This window comes from Cupressus sempervirens, chromosome 5, assembly GCF_028749045.1.
Source record: "Cupressus sempervirens isolate cs-2001-9-10 chromosome 5, ASM2874904v1, whole genome shotgun sequence".
In the NCBI taxonomy this organism is placed as follows: Eukaryota; Viridiplantae; Streptophyta; class Pinopsida; order Cupressales; family Cupressaceae; genus Cupressus; species Cupressus sempervirens.
In genome coordinates this window covers 644419937-644436987 of record NC_143122.1, presented here as the reverse complement: position 1 = coordinate 644436987, position 17051 = coordinate 644419937, and the positions used below count along the sequence as shown (strand labels likewise).

The 17051-nt window shown below is 35.7% G+C and overlaps 2 protein-coding genes and 1 long non-coding RNA gene across 4 annotated transcripts in view; 1 reads left to right on the top strand and 2 right to left on the bottom strand.

Annotated features, from left to right (window-relative positions):
- The window catches only part of LOC149557555 (uncharacterized), a 96891-nt gene extending 83285 nt beyond the window's left edge, over positions 1 to 13606 (bottom strand). The window contains exons 1-2 of one of the 2 annotated variants that reach the window (XM_089832188.1): positions 12807 to 13598; positions 8804 to 8889 (exon numbers count right to left, since the gene is read on the bottom strand). In XM_089832188.1, the coding sequence (XP_089688314.1) occupies positions 8804 to 8889; positions 12807 to 13193 (473 nt within the window). In that variant the 5' untranslated portion in view covers positions 13194 to 13598. Of the gene's footprint in view, positions 1 to 8803; positions 8890 to 12806 lie in introns of both variants that reach the window. The other variant, XM_089832187.1, reaches the window with a different exon arrangement.
- LOC149557554 (uncharacterized) overlaps positions 1 to 14469 on the top strand; it is a 63907-nt gene extending 49438 nt beyond the window's left edge. Inside the window, exon 2 of the long non-coding RNA XR_016364893.1 lies at positions 14302 to 14469. This is a non-coding gene — a long non-coding RNA (uncharacterized LOC149557554). The remainder of the gene's footprint in view (positions 1 to 14301) is intronic.
- On the bottom strand, positions 9217 to 12800 carry LOC149557556 (uncharacterized). Its single transcript, XM_089832186.1, has one exon. It carries the CDS (start codon positions 12699 to 12701, stop codon positions 10476 to 10478), a length of 2226 nt encoding a protein of 741 aa, XP_089688312.1. The 5' UTR covers positions 12702 to 12800; the 3' UTR covers positions 9217 to 10475.
- Positions 14470 to 17051: the final 2582 nt, after the last annotated feature.

Sequence of the window (17051 nt, the reverse complement as noted above, 5' to 3'; positions counted from 1 at the left end):
TTCCATCTCTAAGTCAAATAGAGATTGCATTTTTAATATTTGAATTCTTAGGCCAAGGTAGAACCTTATCTTCTTGGAAGGTGATCCAATACCCTTGATCTGCTAGGCTTGAAATAGAGACTACGTTTGTCTTGATACCTGGTACAAATAGAACATCGTTTAGTTGCAAAGTAACTTCAGATTTCAGTTGAACTGAACAAGTCCTAGTTCCTTTCACAAGATAAGTGGAGTTATCCCATACTTTGACTTCTTCAGTTGAGTATCCTTAAAAGGTTTCAAACTAATCTCTAACTCTGGTTATGCGTCTAGATGATTCGCTATCAATTATTCAAGTATTCTTATTAGAGTTTAACTCACTTGGTAAGGCAACAAAGAATAGTGAGTTTTCAACTTCCTTGACTTCAAATGTGTTGGCAAGGGCTTTCTTTCTTTCTAGACAAGACATGTGAGTATGTCCAAAATTGTCACATTTGAAGCATTAAAATTTTGACAAACCTCTTTTCTTGTAGTTTTATTTTTCTTTCCTCTTTTCTTCTTCAAATGTCTCTTCCTTTTATTGTTTGAGTTTGCATGTAAAGCTTGAATTTCCTCCTCTTTGTTTGGAATAATTCCTCTTGTAATCAATCATGATTCTTCTGGAGTGTAGTCATTCTTGAGTTGATCAAATTTTGTTAAAGTAAGACGAGCACTAATCCCTTGAATGAATGATTCCCATGTAGTTGGCAACCCTGTAAGAGCTATCAATGATAATTCTTGATCATCTATAATATTTCTGAGTGTAGAAAGTTGATCTCTTAATTATGATATTCTCATGAAATATGATGTGATAGTTTCTCCTTTATTCATCTTAATGTGAAGGAGTTGTATTTTTAAGGTAAGCAATTTGCTTGTATTATTGATTTCATATGAATTTTCAATAGTCACAAACATCTCATATGCAGTTGTGGATTTTGCTATAAATGGAAGAATGTGATCTTTTACAGAATCAATTATAATTTTCATAGCTTTATTGTTATGCCTTTTCCATATTGTTTTATCTAGCTCATGTTGAGGCATAGTTTTGTTTTCTTCCACATATTGTTCTAATTCAACTTCTCTAAGAACTATCATGATTCAAATTCTCTAGGATACAAAGTTTGATGCTCCATCAAGTCTGTCTTCTAACTTGACTTTGTTCACCATGTTTGCGCTTTTGAATAGCTTTTAAATAGTTTTGAGATCTTGGGAGATGATTTCTCAATTGGTTTTAAACTCTATCTACAACCTGACTCGGATACCATGTTAAGGAATCTAGGATCTATGATAGAGTAATCTAATAATTTACTTCTGATATATCAACTGAATTATGTTATTGACTTCTCTCCTTAGATCTGTACATTGAATCTTCAGAACTTATCACTGATATTGTTTCTCTAAATTGTTTATGCAGAATTATTGATGTAGACAATCTATATGTAGTATTCAATGGTTGAAGGAGATCACAATAATATTTTATAAAAAGTTTGAATAATTCCCTGAGGATAGAAGATACAATGAATAGTAATATTTACTTGTTATTGATATGTTCTTCATTTCATTTATATCAATATAAATATGAGATGGAATGGACATGTCACCGTGGAGACATGACTCTACGTGGCATGAGCCACGTAGGGTCATGTCCCTACGTGCTAATACGGCTGGTACAACACATGGCCTCAAACTCTTTCGAATCAACCCCTTCTGCAACAACTCATGAACTTATCTGTTCAACTCTTCACCTTCTACTGGTGTCATTCTGTGCATTGCCTTGTTTGGAAAACTGGCCCCTAGAACCAAATCCATCTGGTGATTGATCTTCCTCATTGGGGGCAATCCATCAAGTACATTATCTAATACAATATCATAAAACTCTCCCAACATATCTACAACTTCTGCAGGTACCTCCTCTACTTCTTCTTTGCTATCTTTTGGAATTATAGCAAAACACATATGCTCACACTTTATACCTTTGACAAATTCTTTTTCATCAACAAAACATATTTTGGCAACACTACATACCTTTTCTTCTTTCTCCTTCAATGGCTTCAACTTATGTTTAACTCCATCCTTGGTCAAAGTGTAAGTATTTGCTCACCCATCATCTACAACATGCCTGTCAAACTGCCACGGCCTACCTAGCAACATATGACATATGTCCATAAGTATGATATCACAAAGCACCTCATACTAGTAGCTTCCAATCTTGAACTTCACTAAGCACTGCTCATTGACCATGACCTTGTGGTCATCTTGCACCCAAGCAATATAGTATGGATGCGGCTGTTTTTGCCTCTTTATCTTCAACTTAATGACCATCGTTTCTGACACCAAATTGCCAGTACCTCCACCATCAATGATCACATCACAACACTTATCTTCACATCTACATCTTGTGTGAAACAAGCTCCTTCTTTGATCAGGTTCATTCCCACCACTCAACAGGACTCTTCTGTTAATTAGGACTTCTCCTCTTTCAACATCTTCAGAATGTGATGATCTGGCATCTTCATCAACATGTGCAACTCTAACCTAGCCTTCTATTCTTCGATCGGTCCTTCCTTGGCGCTGGGAACATTAAAATGCTCTATGCCCTTCTTCTCTACAGTGAAAACATTTCCCACGGAAGTCTCCTCTCCTAGATCCTTGTCCTCTACCTCTTCCTCTCTGATCTCTATTGTTCTGATTATGGAAACGATTGGAATTGTTTCCCCTCTAGTTTTGACTGCTACTCCCAGCCTCATCCTTGTTCTTCTAATCATCATTACAGCCATCATAAGATCGTTTGCCAAATCTTCCACCGCAACCTCTTTCGCTATTCTTGTTGTCCAACTTTTTGCCTAGTTTTTCCTCAACTCTTAAGGCAAACTGGTATGCCTTCTCAATATTGTTCATTTGAACCAAACTTAGCTCGTCTTGAATACTTGGCCTTAACCCATTAAGATAACGAGCCACTTTCTTCTTATCAACTTCTGCATGGCCGGTTCTAATGAGAACTTGATAGAACTCTTCGGTATACTCTTGAACAGATTTTCTTGCTTGCTTCAACCCTTGCATCTTCTTCAACAGATCAAGCTCATAATCCATGGGAATGAATTGTCACTTCAGTTTAGCTATCATCCACTCCCATTTAGTGATTTTGTCCTTTCCCTTTCTATTTCGCTCCAACTAAACCTCCTGCCACTAGATCTTTGCACGTCCCTTCAGTTTTGCCTTCGCAAACTTGACCCTATCAGGATCCTCTATATCTTCATACTCAAAGTACTCCTCCAGCTCATTGATCCAATCAATCAACTCCTTTGAGTTAAGATTTCCCGAAAATATGGTAACCTCAAACTTAGGTTTTTTTCCAATCTTGGAGATGGCCCTAAAAAGCCTCTCTTCGTCTGGGTTTAGAACTGCTTTTGCTTCGGCATTTTCTCATACTTCATCTCATCCTTGCTTTTATCTCTTACGAAAAGATTTTTTTCTCTACGCATTTGTTCTTCCAATGCTTGCATTTGTCTTTGGAGGGCTCTACAACCCTCAAGTGTAACACCTACAGCTCTTACACTACGCTTTCTTTGTGGAGGCATTTTCGTGCTTCAGCTGAAACCCTAGTGCAAACTGCCTCACAATCAGCAATCTGTCTACACGCTCAACCCAAACCACAATCCTAGTGCAAACTACCTCACAATCGGCGATCTATCCACACACTCAAGAACTCTAGCTCTGATACCACTTGATAAAGGGTGCTCCCCTTAATACCATAAACCATAACAGAAACAAAGAAACAACAAATGCGAGAACAAAATATGGACTTCTTATTTGCACCGCAAATATGGAATTACAAAATTCACGAGTACAATATGCTAACCCACATGGGCACCTTCATTACAATAATCTGCAAGACAATGCTGCGAACTATCACCCAAAGCTGTCCTAGACAATGTTTGGGCCTTTCTTAAATAGGCAATTTTATGCCGCTTGGGAAGGAATGCCACTTGGGAAGGTTCTAGACAATGAAACTTAATACCTAGGGCCGACAGACCCTAACAATACATATAGAATCGGCCAAATACATCTTTGACAATTAATTTAGATATTTCAGGTAGCCCAACTTTGAAAGACCATAACTCACGAACCATTGCTCCAATCGGCTATTATAACCATTTTTCGGAAACGCCAATTTCTAATCTACAAGCTCAGAACAACACAAGCACCTCTCCATTAAGTTTTCGAACCTCGTTCGGGCACTCTAAGGTCTCCAATGGTGAGCCTGAAGATTTTTCTGCAAATTTTTCCACCAAAAATCTGCAATATCTTATCCAATACTTAAGTTGTTGTAATGAGATTTTTATGGTAGGCTCATAATTCCAAAATGAACCTTCATGTAGAAAATGAGAACATTCCGAGCTCGTATGAGAAACTTACTAAAAATAGCAAGTTCCCATATATAGTAACCACCCTATCTACTAGTCCTTATTAAAATAAAAAAGACAAATGAAAATTTTTTTGGGTGATGCAAGATTGCTCTTACACCCAGGATGCTCCTGCATCGCTTAGGCTCACTAGCAATCAATGTTTATGACTTGGAAGTCTTAATGATACCCATTTCAATTAGCTTTGCTTCCTCTTGGATTAGAAGATTTGAAAATGCATCAAAAATAGGATCAACCTATGCAATTCCCATAGAAACCCTATTGGTATGAAAGCTAGAAACAAATATAGAATACCCAAGCCCAAACTTGTATAAACATTGAGAATCACTTGCATATCCTCATTTGTAAACTTGTAATCCTTTAGTTATGTTCTTAGTTGCATAATCTTGGAGATATAGTCTTGGATTTGGTTAAAAAAAATTAGATCAAGATGCATCAGATCATTATCAATCTGATAACCCTTAATCGTCAGTTTTACCCTATGAATTTTCAAGAGCCTCCCAAGCCTCGTTAGGTGTCTTACATGATTCAAGATGAAATTGTAAATTAAAATAGACTAGTGAAAAAATGTAACCAAGAGCTCTCTCATGATTGATCTCCCATGCTTGAAGAGCACTAGCATCAACAGGTGTGGGAATAGATTCCTTTACATAGCATGTGCAACCTTTTTCCCTTAGATAATTTCATAATAATTTTTTCCATGATTCATGATTATAAAGAGTTAAGAGTTCAATTGAGTTTGCCCCATTGTACTAACACAAAAAAATGAACCAAAGCAATCAGAACAGCACAAGATCACCCCACCCCCCACCAAAATCATTTAATTAATGATCTCTTTCACAAAAATATGATTGCAGCACTTTATAAATTAGTGCGTTTAGAATTCTGGAGCAGCTTTCCAAAGTTTTACAATGTCCAAATATGGACTCAAATCCTGAAAGTACATATTACTCTAAAAATCTGAAGTTGAAAAAACTGGGATTATCCTTAAGATTTGCTGAGAACACTGATTTTTTGAAAAATCTGGATCATTGAGTAAAAAATGATTCCACCACTGTGAAGCCTGTGAAAGTATTCCCCAAATTAAAGAAAAATCTCACAAAATAGAACCCAGATGATTGAAATTGACCTCTGAAGTTCAGCTTCAAAAGTAAAACACCACCTCTAAGGGGTCCAAATTTGAAAAGTTAACCTCCGCCAAATTTAGGATAACTTCTGCCAAATTTGGAGATGTCGTTTAAGAAGCCTGCTAGATAGTTTAGAGGTCGTGCTAAACTTAACAATTACACACTAAATTTAGTTGTTCTCCAAATTTATCTATGGCGGTAGTACCACAATGTGTGGCACAACTCCCAAGATACGCGGAGGCATCCATAGGTGGGGCATATGGTCTTCTTTATGAAAACAAATTTGCCTTGAATTCAATTTTCACTGAGACAGTATTTTATATCAAAATTCTTCTGTTCAACCTTGTGGACTGGATGGCAATAACCACTTTTGCTGAAAATGCACCCAGCAAAACATCAATGCTGAATTCCTCCTAAAGTCAAGAAGGGGATTACAAATTTAGAAGCTTTGATATCATGTAAGAGTCACTGATGGACTCAATCTCCTTGCATTACCTACAAAACCAAGATCTACCTTCTACATAAGAGCAACAAGGATGATGAAATGGTGAAATGCTGAAGTATTTGCAATAACAAAATGATGATATTATCACACTCAAAACGATAGAATATGCATCAGCACTCCCCAGTACTCACTGAGCTGATATGAACTCGTATGAGTTAGCTCTAAATTAGCCTGAATAGCTCCAAGTAGCTCATAGAGAGAGGAGAGCATTAATCATATAGTAGAATATGGGCATACAGTTCCAAGAGGAATAATAACTCCCGAATAACCAAATTAGGTGGGAGTTTTACCTACTTGGTAAAAGCCAGAATGTGGTTACACCAACACAGGTAAGGACAAGAAAATGGTTATCCATTATGGGATGTGGCTAATAAATCCAAAATATGGTGATACATTCAACAACCCAAAGTTGGGAGTGAATGATACTTGTAGTTGTAGGATTTTGTCATGTGTCCTCCTAATTATTCTAATATAACCTAAGCTAGCTTAATATATGTGTAGGAAAAATAAATAATCCCAAACAGAATGTAATAACCAACACCAACATACATTTCCCTAGAATTCAAATTTTCTTATCTGGAATTGCATCCGATTGATTGACTATTATAAGAGGGCATAAACTACCCTTGATATTTTATCGCAAGATTCAACCCCATTGCAGTCCACTCTGATTTGTTTGTTTTTTTGAAATGTTGGGCAAATTATCTGCTGTTAGGAAAGAAATGTTTATGATTAAAAGGCATGTGTGTGTGTGTGTGTAAAATGGTTAAATCTGATATGTCTGTGTGTGTGGTGTGGGTGTTATGTTTATAGTGTTGGAAAGTGAAAGTCTATCTGAAAAGGGAAGGGTAGAGAGAAAATAACCAAATCTATACTTCGCTCTCAAGTTTTTTCAAACAAATAGACTCCCTCTTCAAATACGGTTATAAAGTTCTTGATGTTAAAAGGTAAACACTATGCTATAACAAACCTCAAGCACCTACACTTCACATATTAATGCCTAGAGGAGCAGTGCAAAAGCTCTCGTATTCAAGTCTAGTTACTGGCTGTTTTCCCCTACCCATCTTGCCTTGGCAGGCATTGAATACCTTCTACCAGCTTAGTCCTAATGAACCTTGAGGAAAAACAAATCACTATGTCCCTCACATCATACCCACACCAAAAGTCTGTAGGATAGCCTTACATGATGCATATCCAAGGCTGTTACCTATCAGGAATCTCTTTTACCAGTTATAGAGCTAACCTTGAAATAGCAGCTAGCTTCTAAGGCAACACAAGACGGTGGAACTAAACGAATCTACAAGGGCATAGGTAGAGGGTTATATGTCCCCTAAGATTTAGCCTATTCCTCCCCTACTCGGTGATCCCCAGTTGGTCAGTACATGATCCGCATAAGAAAAGATGCTCCAGCCAGACAGTAGTCAGAGAGCATGCTCTGCCCATAGAATGTTTTTGCCATACCCAAAGGTTTGCCAGCTTCCATAGTGGCATGCAGGTGATGGATGTTAGATACTACTTGTGAGGCTGATATGCTTTCCACCAGTGGCCTGCATGTGATGGATGGAATTTTCTATCACTTGGAACAGGTAGTTAAGAGATGAGGTAAAACCTTGTGGAGAAATCATCCTATCTCATCTTATGAATTGATTTAATCCCACTAGTGGAGAGAGTAAACCTTCATGCAGTCAAGGTTTCCTATGTCCTAACCTATCCATTGTATGAATGGATTCAATAGCACCTGTCAACTAGCCACAAAATCTGCTTGGATGGGATGGATAGAGATTATTTACACTTGGTTGGGATCACATTGAACCCTAGCATGCACTGCTGGCAAGCAAAAACAGAGGAATTGATTTGACTCTCAGTTTCAACCAAAGTATGAATTCTTTCATATTTGGCTTTTAATATCAGAAAATTACTGTACTTGTGATTGCTGATTCAATGTATTTTTATGTCTTAAGGAATGTGCATGTCCCAGAAATGTGTAAATATGTAATTCTGAACTAACAAGAGGATACCTTAGAGAAATACTCAAGTTTATTGACTTCTCAACTTGCTGGTGATGTGGATGCAACACACACATGACTTTCATCTACGTTGTTTAGTTCTTTTTTTTTCTAAAGTTGGATAGTAATGTCACACGGTAAAAAGAGAAAAAGGTATTCGAGTGATTTGGGAGGGTTATTATATGGGTAAAGTGATACATGATCCAGCTCCATTCAAAATGCTCTAACTCAGCTTAGGATTCACATAATGATAGACGTGAGTAATTAGTTTAGAAAGACAAGACAAATTATTTTCTGGGTTTTAATACCCACGAAAGCAAACTGTATCTATGATTCAGTCAGTGAGAATGCTTGATAATAACAGCTCGTGCAACTAAGTAGTCTAAACTATTTTTGAGCCATGAGACCATGCACAATTTGCAATAACATCAACTAATAGAGAAGTGTTGTGTTGTCCAACTATCCAGGTCAAGAAAAGAAGTGTATCCATATTCTGATATATGAAAACTGGAGCATACAAGAGAATTAGCTATAAGCCTATATCAAACCAATAAAGCACTAATTCATTATTTATGGTTCAGACAGTATCATATGAGGCATAAGTCAATGGAAGATAGTAAAAGACAATACTAATGTTTTTGTCAATTCTTTTGTTAAGGATTAAATGGAACGTAATAAATTTTTTAACATAGTACAACTAAACAGATTTCCTCAGTTAGCGGTTACCTCTTGATAATTTCCTGGGGTTTGATATCTATTAAAGGAATCTGTGAAAATGATTCAGTCAGTGAGGGTGCTTTGAGATAACAACCCTGCAACCAAGTAAAGTTTACTTATTCTCATGGCATGAGATCATGCAAATTTGTCTTAAAATCAACTATTGGACAAGTGCTATGTTGTCCAACTATCCATCTCAAGTAAGTGTAATTCATAAAGCCTGGGAATTGGAGCATACAGGTAGCCTTAGCCATAGGCCTATACCTAACCAATAAAGGAGAAATTCGTCAGTTATGGTTCAGATTGTGTCATAGGAGGCATAAGAGGAAGAAATAAAAGACAATACTGACATTTTCCTCTGGCATTGTGTTCAAAGAATTGACGGAAGGAAGTGAACATTTTAAAATGGAACAGAACAAATCTTCAGTTAGCTGTAACCAGCTGATAATTAGTTATATTTAGTAAACAAAATAACAATTTGCAGTAGACTAATCGGACCACCACAATAGAAAAGACTCGACTAAGAGTAGTGCAATTTCATGCTATTGTGTCCATGTGATTCTTGTCTTGCATCTTTTTATTTAATTTGAAAGACTGAATTTTTATTATATCATAATTGTTGCCAGATTTGAAATGTTTCCTTCCACATGGCCGATTGTAACAGACACAAGACGTGTCCATGAGCTTTTGGAAAGTTCTCTGTTTTTGCCATACAGTAGATTTTTAATGTTTCCATCCAAGCAATCTACATATAGTGTTTCAGGTCAAACTTGTTGCGCAGAACTTGGAGTTGTTTCAAACAACTTTCAAATGACTCCATTAGCAAAAATTCAGCTTAGAGTTCTCTGCATTTAAGGGAAACATCCACATGTCAAAAGAGATGGAATCCAGATTTCTGATTAAATTTTAAATGCATGTCCTTGAACCACAGAGTACAGCCCTAAAATCATCACAGCCTTTTCCAAAACTCCACCATTCTGACACTATATAAATGCTGGAGATCTCCATAATCTTACAACTGTCTTCTAATTTTTTAGCATGCTTATACATTCCTCACATGCCAAAATTATGTTCTTTTCTTTGCTTCTCCCAATTATTCTAACTTCCATAGGATCAGCTTTGATTCCCTCTGGACCATTCAAGGACCTACTGTAGAACCTAGGTCCTAGAAACTGGGAAAGCTAGGTAACATGAATGAAGTTAATTTTAACTCTGGTCGCTCTCAATTTGTGTCTGATCTTGTGATGACATTCAAAGACCAAAACACATTACCACCACCATGGTGCATATGTCCAGCTGACTTCTTGGCTAGAAACGCTTGGACATCAGGTTTGGAAGTAGATAACAGATCCAGTACACAAGCAACGCTGCTACTGACCCAATGATCAGCCAAGCCTTTCTCCTCATTTCTGCACTAATTCAAATTTCAATTCAATGGGCTTCCTCTCCATCTATAATTCGTTTTGAAAAACTCCCATTGCTGTGCAATATGAAATGCTGCAGCCTTACCTTTTGCACGAATCAGCATTTATAATGTGATGAAATCACCTGATTTCAATCAAGTCAGTAGGGGTTTGTCTACAAGTTGGTTTGACCTCTCTCTGGGAAAAATATCATCAACATCAGTGTGACTTCTGTACCTAATGCTTGATGAAGAATACAATTTGCGCCCACCTAGATCTTAAACAGTAGCAGAGTTTACAAAGTTTTTGATTTGATCCGTTCTCCCAACATCAAGCAGCCAGTCACCTAGTAGCCAATTAGTTGTACGATCTGGAGCACAGCCTTGTTTCACCATTTGATCCATCACTAGATATGCTTTTTCCTTCTCATTCAAGTCACGGAGACCATAAAATAATTTGTTGTATGTGACAATGTTCGGCACTGAACCTTTTTCTCTCATCTCATCCAGCATTGACAAAGCAATATCAACTTTGTTTTGCCTACAGAAAATGTCAATCAGCGTGGTGTAGGTGACAACATCTGGAGTAATGCCAGCCATTTTCATGACTTCAAAAATCCTCAAAGCCTCATCCATTTCCCCAATCTTGCGATGGCCATTAATTAAACTGTTATAGATAACCAGATCAGGGGCCAAACCTTCCTCTATCATCATGTTCGTCAGCATGTGTGCACCAGGAAGATCACCCACTTTACAAAAACCAGTAATGATCGTATTGTATGTTAATTCATCAGGTTTCAAATTCCTTTTTTCCATTTCCTTTAACATTTCCCATGCCATATTCAACTCTCCTATCCTACAGAATGCACTAATCAGAATGGTATATGTCACTACACTGAGAACATAGCCACCCTTTTCCATCTGAGAGAGATACATGCAAGCTTCGCCAATCTTGTTAATCCGACACAAACCAGCAATCAAAAAGTTATAAGTAACAGCACTTGGGGAGCAGCCTTTCCTTAGCATTTCCTTAAATAATTGCTGTGCCTTATCCACCTCATACATTTTAGATAGACCACGGATCAAGGAATTATAAGTCAATACATTGGGCTGCAGACCCTTTTTGGACATGTTAGAAAAACATTCCAAAGCCATATCCATCCGGCCATATTTCTTCAATCCCTTAATTATTGCATTAAATGTCACAACATCAGGAGGAGGACCCATTTTCATCATTTGCAAAAACAGACTATAGGCTTTATCTATTTTTGCACAGTTGCAATAGCCATTAATCAAGGTGGTATAGGTATGAATATCAGGAAATAAACCATCATGTATCATTTTGGCTACTAGACTGAGAGCTTTATCTAGCCTACCCACCTTGCAGAGTCCATCAATCAGAGTGGTATATGTTATTATATCAAGAGAACAATCAAAATGCCTCATTTCATCTACTAATTTGATAGCTTCATCTACCCCACCCACCTTGCAGAGACCATCAATCAGGGTATTAAATGTGACAATATCTGGCAAAAGATGAGCATGCGTTATCTTTCTGAAGAGTTCCTGTGCTTCCTCAACTAGACCCCACTTACACAGAACTTTTATCATTGTTGTATACGTTCTGATGTTAGGAACAAGCCCCGTCAGTTCCATTTCAGCTAGAAGCAGGTAAATCGTAGAAAAATCATCGCCATGACCACAGGCACTCAACAGTCTATCAATTATAACATTAAATGTTACTGCATTGGGAAAAGGACCTATCTTCAGCATTTGCCATAGAAGGACACATGCTTCATCTTTTTTACCAGCCTTGCAGAAGCCATATATCAAGGTAGTATAAATATGGGTATCAGGGAAACAACCATCTTGTACCATTGTTGCTACAATTCCAAAAGCTTCATCTACTCTACCCACCTTGCATAGACCATCAATTAAGGTATTATATGTAATAATATTCGGAGAACAACCAATTTTGATCATCGTAGCTACCAATCCAAGAGCTTCACTTACTCCATCCCACCTACAGCCATAATGAACTGGTGTCCTATATGTAATGATATCCAGAGAACATTGAGCATGACCCGTCTTATTTGAGAATTCTCGTTCCTTAATTTGGCCAGGTTTGCACAAAGCTTTTAACAATATTGTATAAGTTATGACATCTGGAACAATCCCTATCTCTTTCATTTCAGTTAGCAGCAAATTAATTCTGAAGAAATCACCATCACAACCAAGACCAGTAAAGAGTACGTTGAAAAGTTCTAAATCAAGATGGACGCCGTTATTTTTAGCAAAATGAACAAGCTCCCAAGCTCTGTCTGTGCTCCCTAATTTACAGAGGGCGTTGATCATTTGAGTAAATTGTATAACATTTGGAGAAGAACGTCTATCAATCATGTTAAGTATAATCATTTCTGCCTCTCCCAATCTCTTTGAATTGAATAAAGCATAGAACAAAGTAGAGAAAGTGTTATTATTTGGCATGATGTTGGCTTCCAACATTTCATGTAATAGTTTGATAGCATCATCTATGTGGCCTGAGTTAACGAAAACGCCGAAAAGGGAATTGTAAGGGTATGAATTTGATATTGGGTATGTTTTTCTCACCTCTTTGAAGACTTGAACAGATTTGTGAGGCATTCCAGCCCTTCCGAAGTAGGAAATGAGGTCTCCAGCCAAGTCAGTATTAATGGCACATCTCTGCCTTCTCATTGTATTCATCACATCTAGTATTTTCTCGGTATTTCTCTTATTTTGATTCTTTTCCCTGAGGAGAACATCAATGACGGATTGATAATAATAAGTAGAAAAACGATCAACTGCTCCTCTTCCAGGCGCGAAGCAAACACTCGTCTTTAGCTGCCCATTCCATTCCCTGAGTTTGGAGGCCATTTTTACATTGAATTGCAGTCCTGGACTGAACATGGAAATATTAAGAGTTGATCTCTCATCCTGAGACCACTCCCATTCCCGCAGCAGGCATTTCTTCAACATAAAGAGCACTTGATTTGTCGCCTTGTCACCCTTCTGCTACTTACAACTTGGTAATGCGTCTGCCCGAAAAAGCTGAGAGGGAGTTTTTTTATTGCCAAATGACAGACCAGCAAGAGTTTTTAAATGTTATCTGACCTTGATATTCGCTGGGGTGTTGCCCGTTTAATACAATGGCTTAGAGGGCGTAATTAAAAATATATTAACATTAGTAGCACATTAACCAACTACTAATATAAACAAGAGTTCTGAAAGAGCTATAGTCCCTGCCTTTGGAAGAAAGAGAAGATTGATTATTTTTTATGTGGTCAAAGTGTAGTGATTGAATGCAAAAGGGCATTCATGATTCTGAAACACGAAACTTTTATCTGAATTTACACCACCATTGGTGGTGATTCCTAAACTTGAAACTTCTATTTGAATTCTAGAAACTTCTAGCTTCGCCTCAAAAAAATGATCAATGGTATGTGTAACAGTCAGAGATATCACCAAATTTGAGAAGTGTTGGTTTTTCGTTGTAGGCTTTATCTTGTACCAATATGACCTATTAGTCGACAAAGTTAGAAGACGTGAAATCTTTGGTACATATTCATTTACAGTACCATGCTAAATTACTTATAAAACTCATTTGTTATTGTGTATGTAATATTTTAATGTATTATAATTTATAATTTTAACATATCAATTTATTATTTTATAATTTAAAAATATAAAATTTGATAGTTATTATTTAAGAATAATATTGTTATAATATATTTAAATATTAAATATAATTCATTTCTATTTTTAATTTTTTGTTATTCGTTGAAATAACCAATAAAAAGATTTTCATAATATAAACTTATAGATTATTATATTTCATAATTTTACATTTTTATTTTCAAAAATATATCATATTAAAAATACAAAGTAAACAATTAAAAAATTTTAAAATAAATAAAATGTTCTTTAACCTCTATTTGACAATGCAAAACTCATGAAAATCAACTAAAAGTTAAAACGGTTTGAAAATAAATTAAAATTTGAAACATTAAAATTTGTTTAAAACAATTTTAAATATGCTAGGAGATTAAAAATATCTTAGGTGATATGTTGACATGATATGTTTCAGGCTCAATGATAGCGGAGACGTTGGAGATGTTTCCAGAGCAACGTGACGTCAGTTTTTAGCAATTTCCTGAGTAAAAAATTAATGTTAACCCCTGGGAAAATGGGCAGCGACCAATACGAATTTATTTTTTATTGTACAAAAATATATTTTAAAAATAATCATTCGAAACCTTAGATTAACAATAGTTGTTTTTGAAAAAAATTAATAGGTGCGGCCACCGAGAACATTAGTTCCCTGCCTATAGATAGGCAGGGACTAACAAGGGCTCTGCAAAGCTCGAGCCCCTGCCTAGTGCAAGAGAAGAAGCAGCTCCTATATGGTAAGAGGTCAAGTCCCTGCCTGGTGCAAGGAAAAAGAAGTAGCTCCTCGCACATGGTGAAGGAAAGAAAACTAACGAACATGAAAGAAAATGTGCAAATTTTTTTCCTTTAACCCAAAATTACTATGATCAATTTCATAAACTAAAGTAAAAATGATCAAGATAAGTAGGAGATAATTTCCACAGCTAGTCAAATTGTGATATGAATATCAGGATTTAACTGTGTGATTTTGAGTCAAACTCGATGACCCATATTTCATGAGTAGTGATTCAACATGAATCCATCTCTCATGAGAATAAATGGAACACTTAGCACTCATTGGATCTAGGTGATGCTCAAAGGGGTGAAGCACCGGGACTTCTCGGGAGGTCACCCATCCCAGTACTACTCCAGCCTGAGCGCGCTTAACTACAGAGTTTCCTCCATAGTTAAACCCAAAGCTTGCAACCCCATTTGCAAAACCTTCACCAAGTGTTGTGCCTTATGGTTCATAAGGCACAACACTTGGTGAAGGTTTTGCAAATGGGGTTGCAAGCTTTGGGTTTAACTATGGAGGAAACTCTGTAGTTAAGCGCGCTCAGGCTGGAGTAGTACTGGGATGGGTGACCTCCCGGGAAGTCCCGGTGCTTCACCCCTGTGAGATCCAATGAGTGCTAAGTGTTCCATTTATTCTCATGAGAGATGGATTCATGTTGAATCACTACTCATGAAATATGGGTCATCGAGTTTGACTCAAAATCACACAGTTAAATCCTGATATTCATATCACAATGATCAAGATAGTTTTACAATCAAAGAACACTCATAATAAGGATGATGGTGATGTTTCTATGACTCTTCATCTTTATCAAAGGATGACACTATATTCATCAGTAAAGAGAAAAAGATGAAGATGAAGTATAAGTACCGTTAGAAACATCTTGAGATAACACCTAATAACTTTTTGGATGATTATGCAGCTTTCTCTAGAGTCTAATCTTATTACACCCACCTTTATTTTTGTTGGGTGATTCATAATGGACATGAAATTGTAATTTCATTTTAGTTTATTTCTGAAAGTGTTATAAATTTGAAATCAAGATGAGATATAAATGCAATTGATTCTTCAATTAGCATGAGCTGCCCAATTTTAAGGAGGATTCATTTTATAGTTTGCATGTATCTAGACATTATATGTCAAGATTTTGAAGAGGTTATGCAGCTTTCTCTAGAGTCTAATCTTATTACACCCACCTTTATTTTTGTTGGGTGATTCATAATGGACATGAAATTGTAATTTCATTTTAGTTTATTTATGAAAGTGTTATAAATTTGAAATCAAGATGAGATATAAATGCAATTGATTCTTCAATTAGCATGAGCTGCCCAATTTTAAGGAGGATTCATTTTATAGTGTGCATGTATCTAGACATTATATGTCAAGATTTTGAAGAGGTTAGCAAGAAATGTGAATTTGACAAATTGAAAAGTGCATTGTATAATTTTCTACATAGATTATTTACAACTAAAATAAAATCTCTACAGATACAAATTGAAATGAGAAACTACCTTGTTTCATATTCAATAACAATTTTAAGATTAAGAGAGTGAACATAAATCTAAATTCAAAAAGAAGAGATGCATTGTTGAAATTTGTATCTATGATACAATTTTCTAAAATTAGATATTAAAATATGTTCATTTTAAATTTGAAAATTTATTAAGTTATTAGTAGGAAATATTTCTAACATTTCTAAGAATCTTCCTTAGATTACTTTGTGGTACAAATTAATAAATGTAGTCTTATCTATCCAAATAATTAACTATTAGATCTTGAAAATGTTAGCTAAATTGTTCGTTATGTATTCTTACTTGACTCGTTAATTTGTACAATAGGCTTCATGTAACTTGGGCGAGAAAAAAGATAAGTAATGTTTAGGCTTTTGTGTCTGTAATGTTAATTTCTTATTATAGCTTTAATTAATTTCATTAGTGTAAGGACTAGTGAGTGAACAAATTTAAATATTTTTATTATGTATAATAATTTATTAATTTTTCTATTAATTAATGTATAAATTGATGTAATTTTATGTAAAGGATGATAATAATTACTTTATCATCTTGTAAAAACATCTTGATCTCTCATCTATCTCCCAATCAAATTGTTCATAAATTATCTTATTTTTTAACTTTCAAACAAATTCTCTCTTTGAATTTATAAACTCATTAAATGAAACAATTTAAGAAATATGATACTATATGCAAAGAAGTGATAATCTCCTTTCTACTTATGAGGAAATAATAATTCAGTAGAGTCAAAAGTTTAAATTTGTGTGTTTTTATTATAAAAGATATAAATATAACATATCATACATTCATAACTATTAACATTTGGTTTCCCTCTAACCTAAACAATTTTTACAATAACAAACTACCTAATATGAAAATTTC

What these genes read in the sequence shown, in the direction of transcription:
- LOC149557556 (XM_089832186.1), bottom strand. Translation starts at nt 12,701, where the DNA reads ATGTTGGAAGCCAACATCATGCCAAATAATAACACTTTCTCTACTTTG.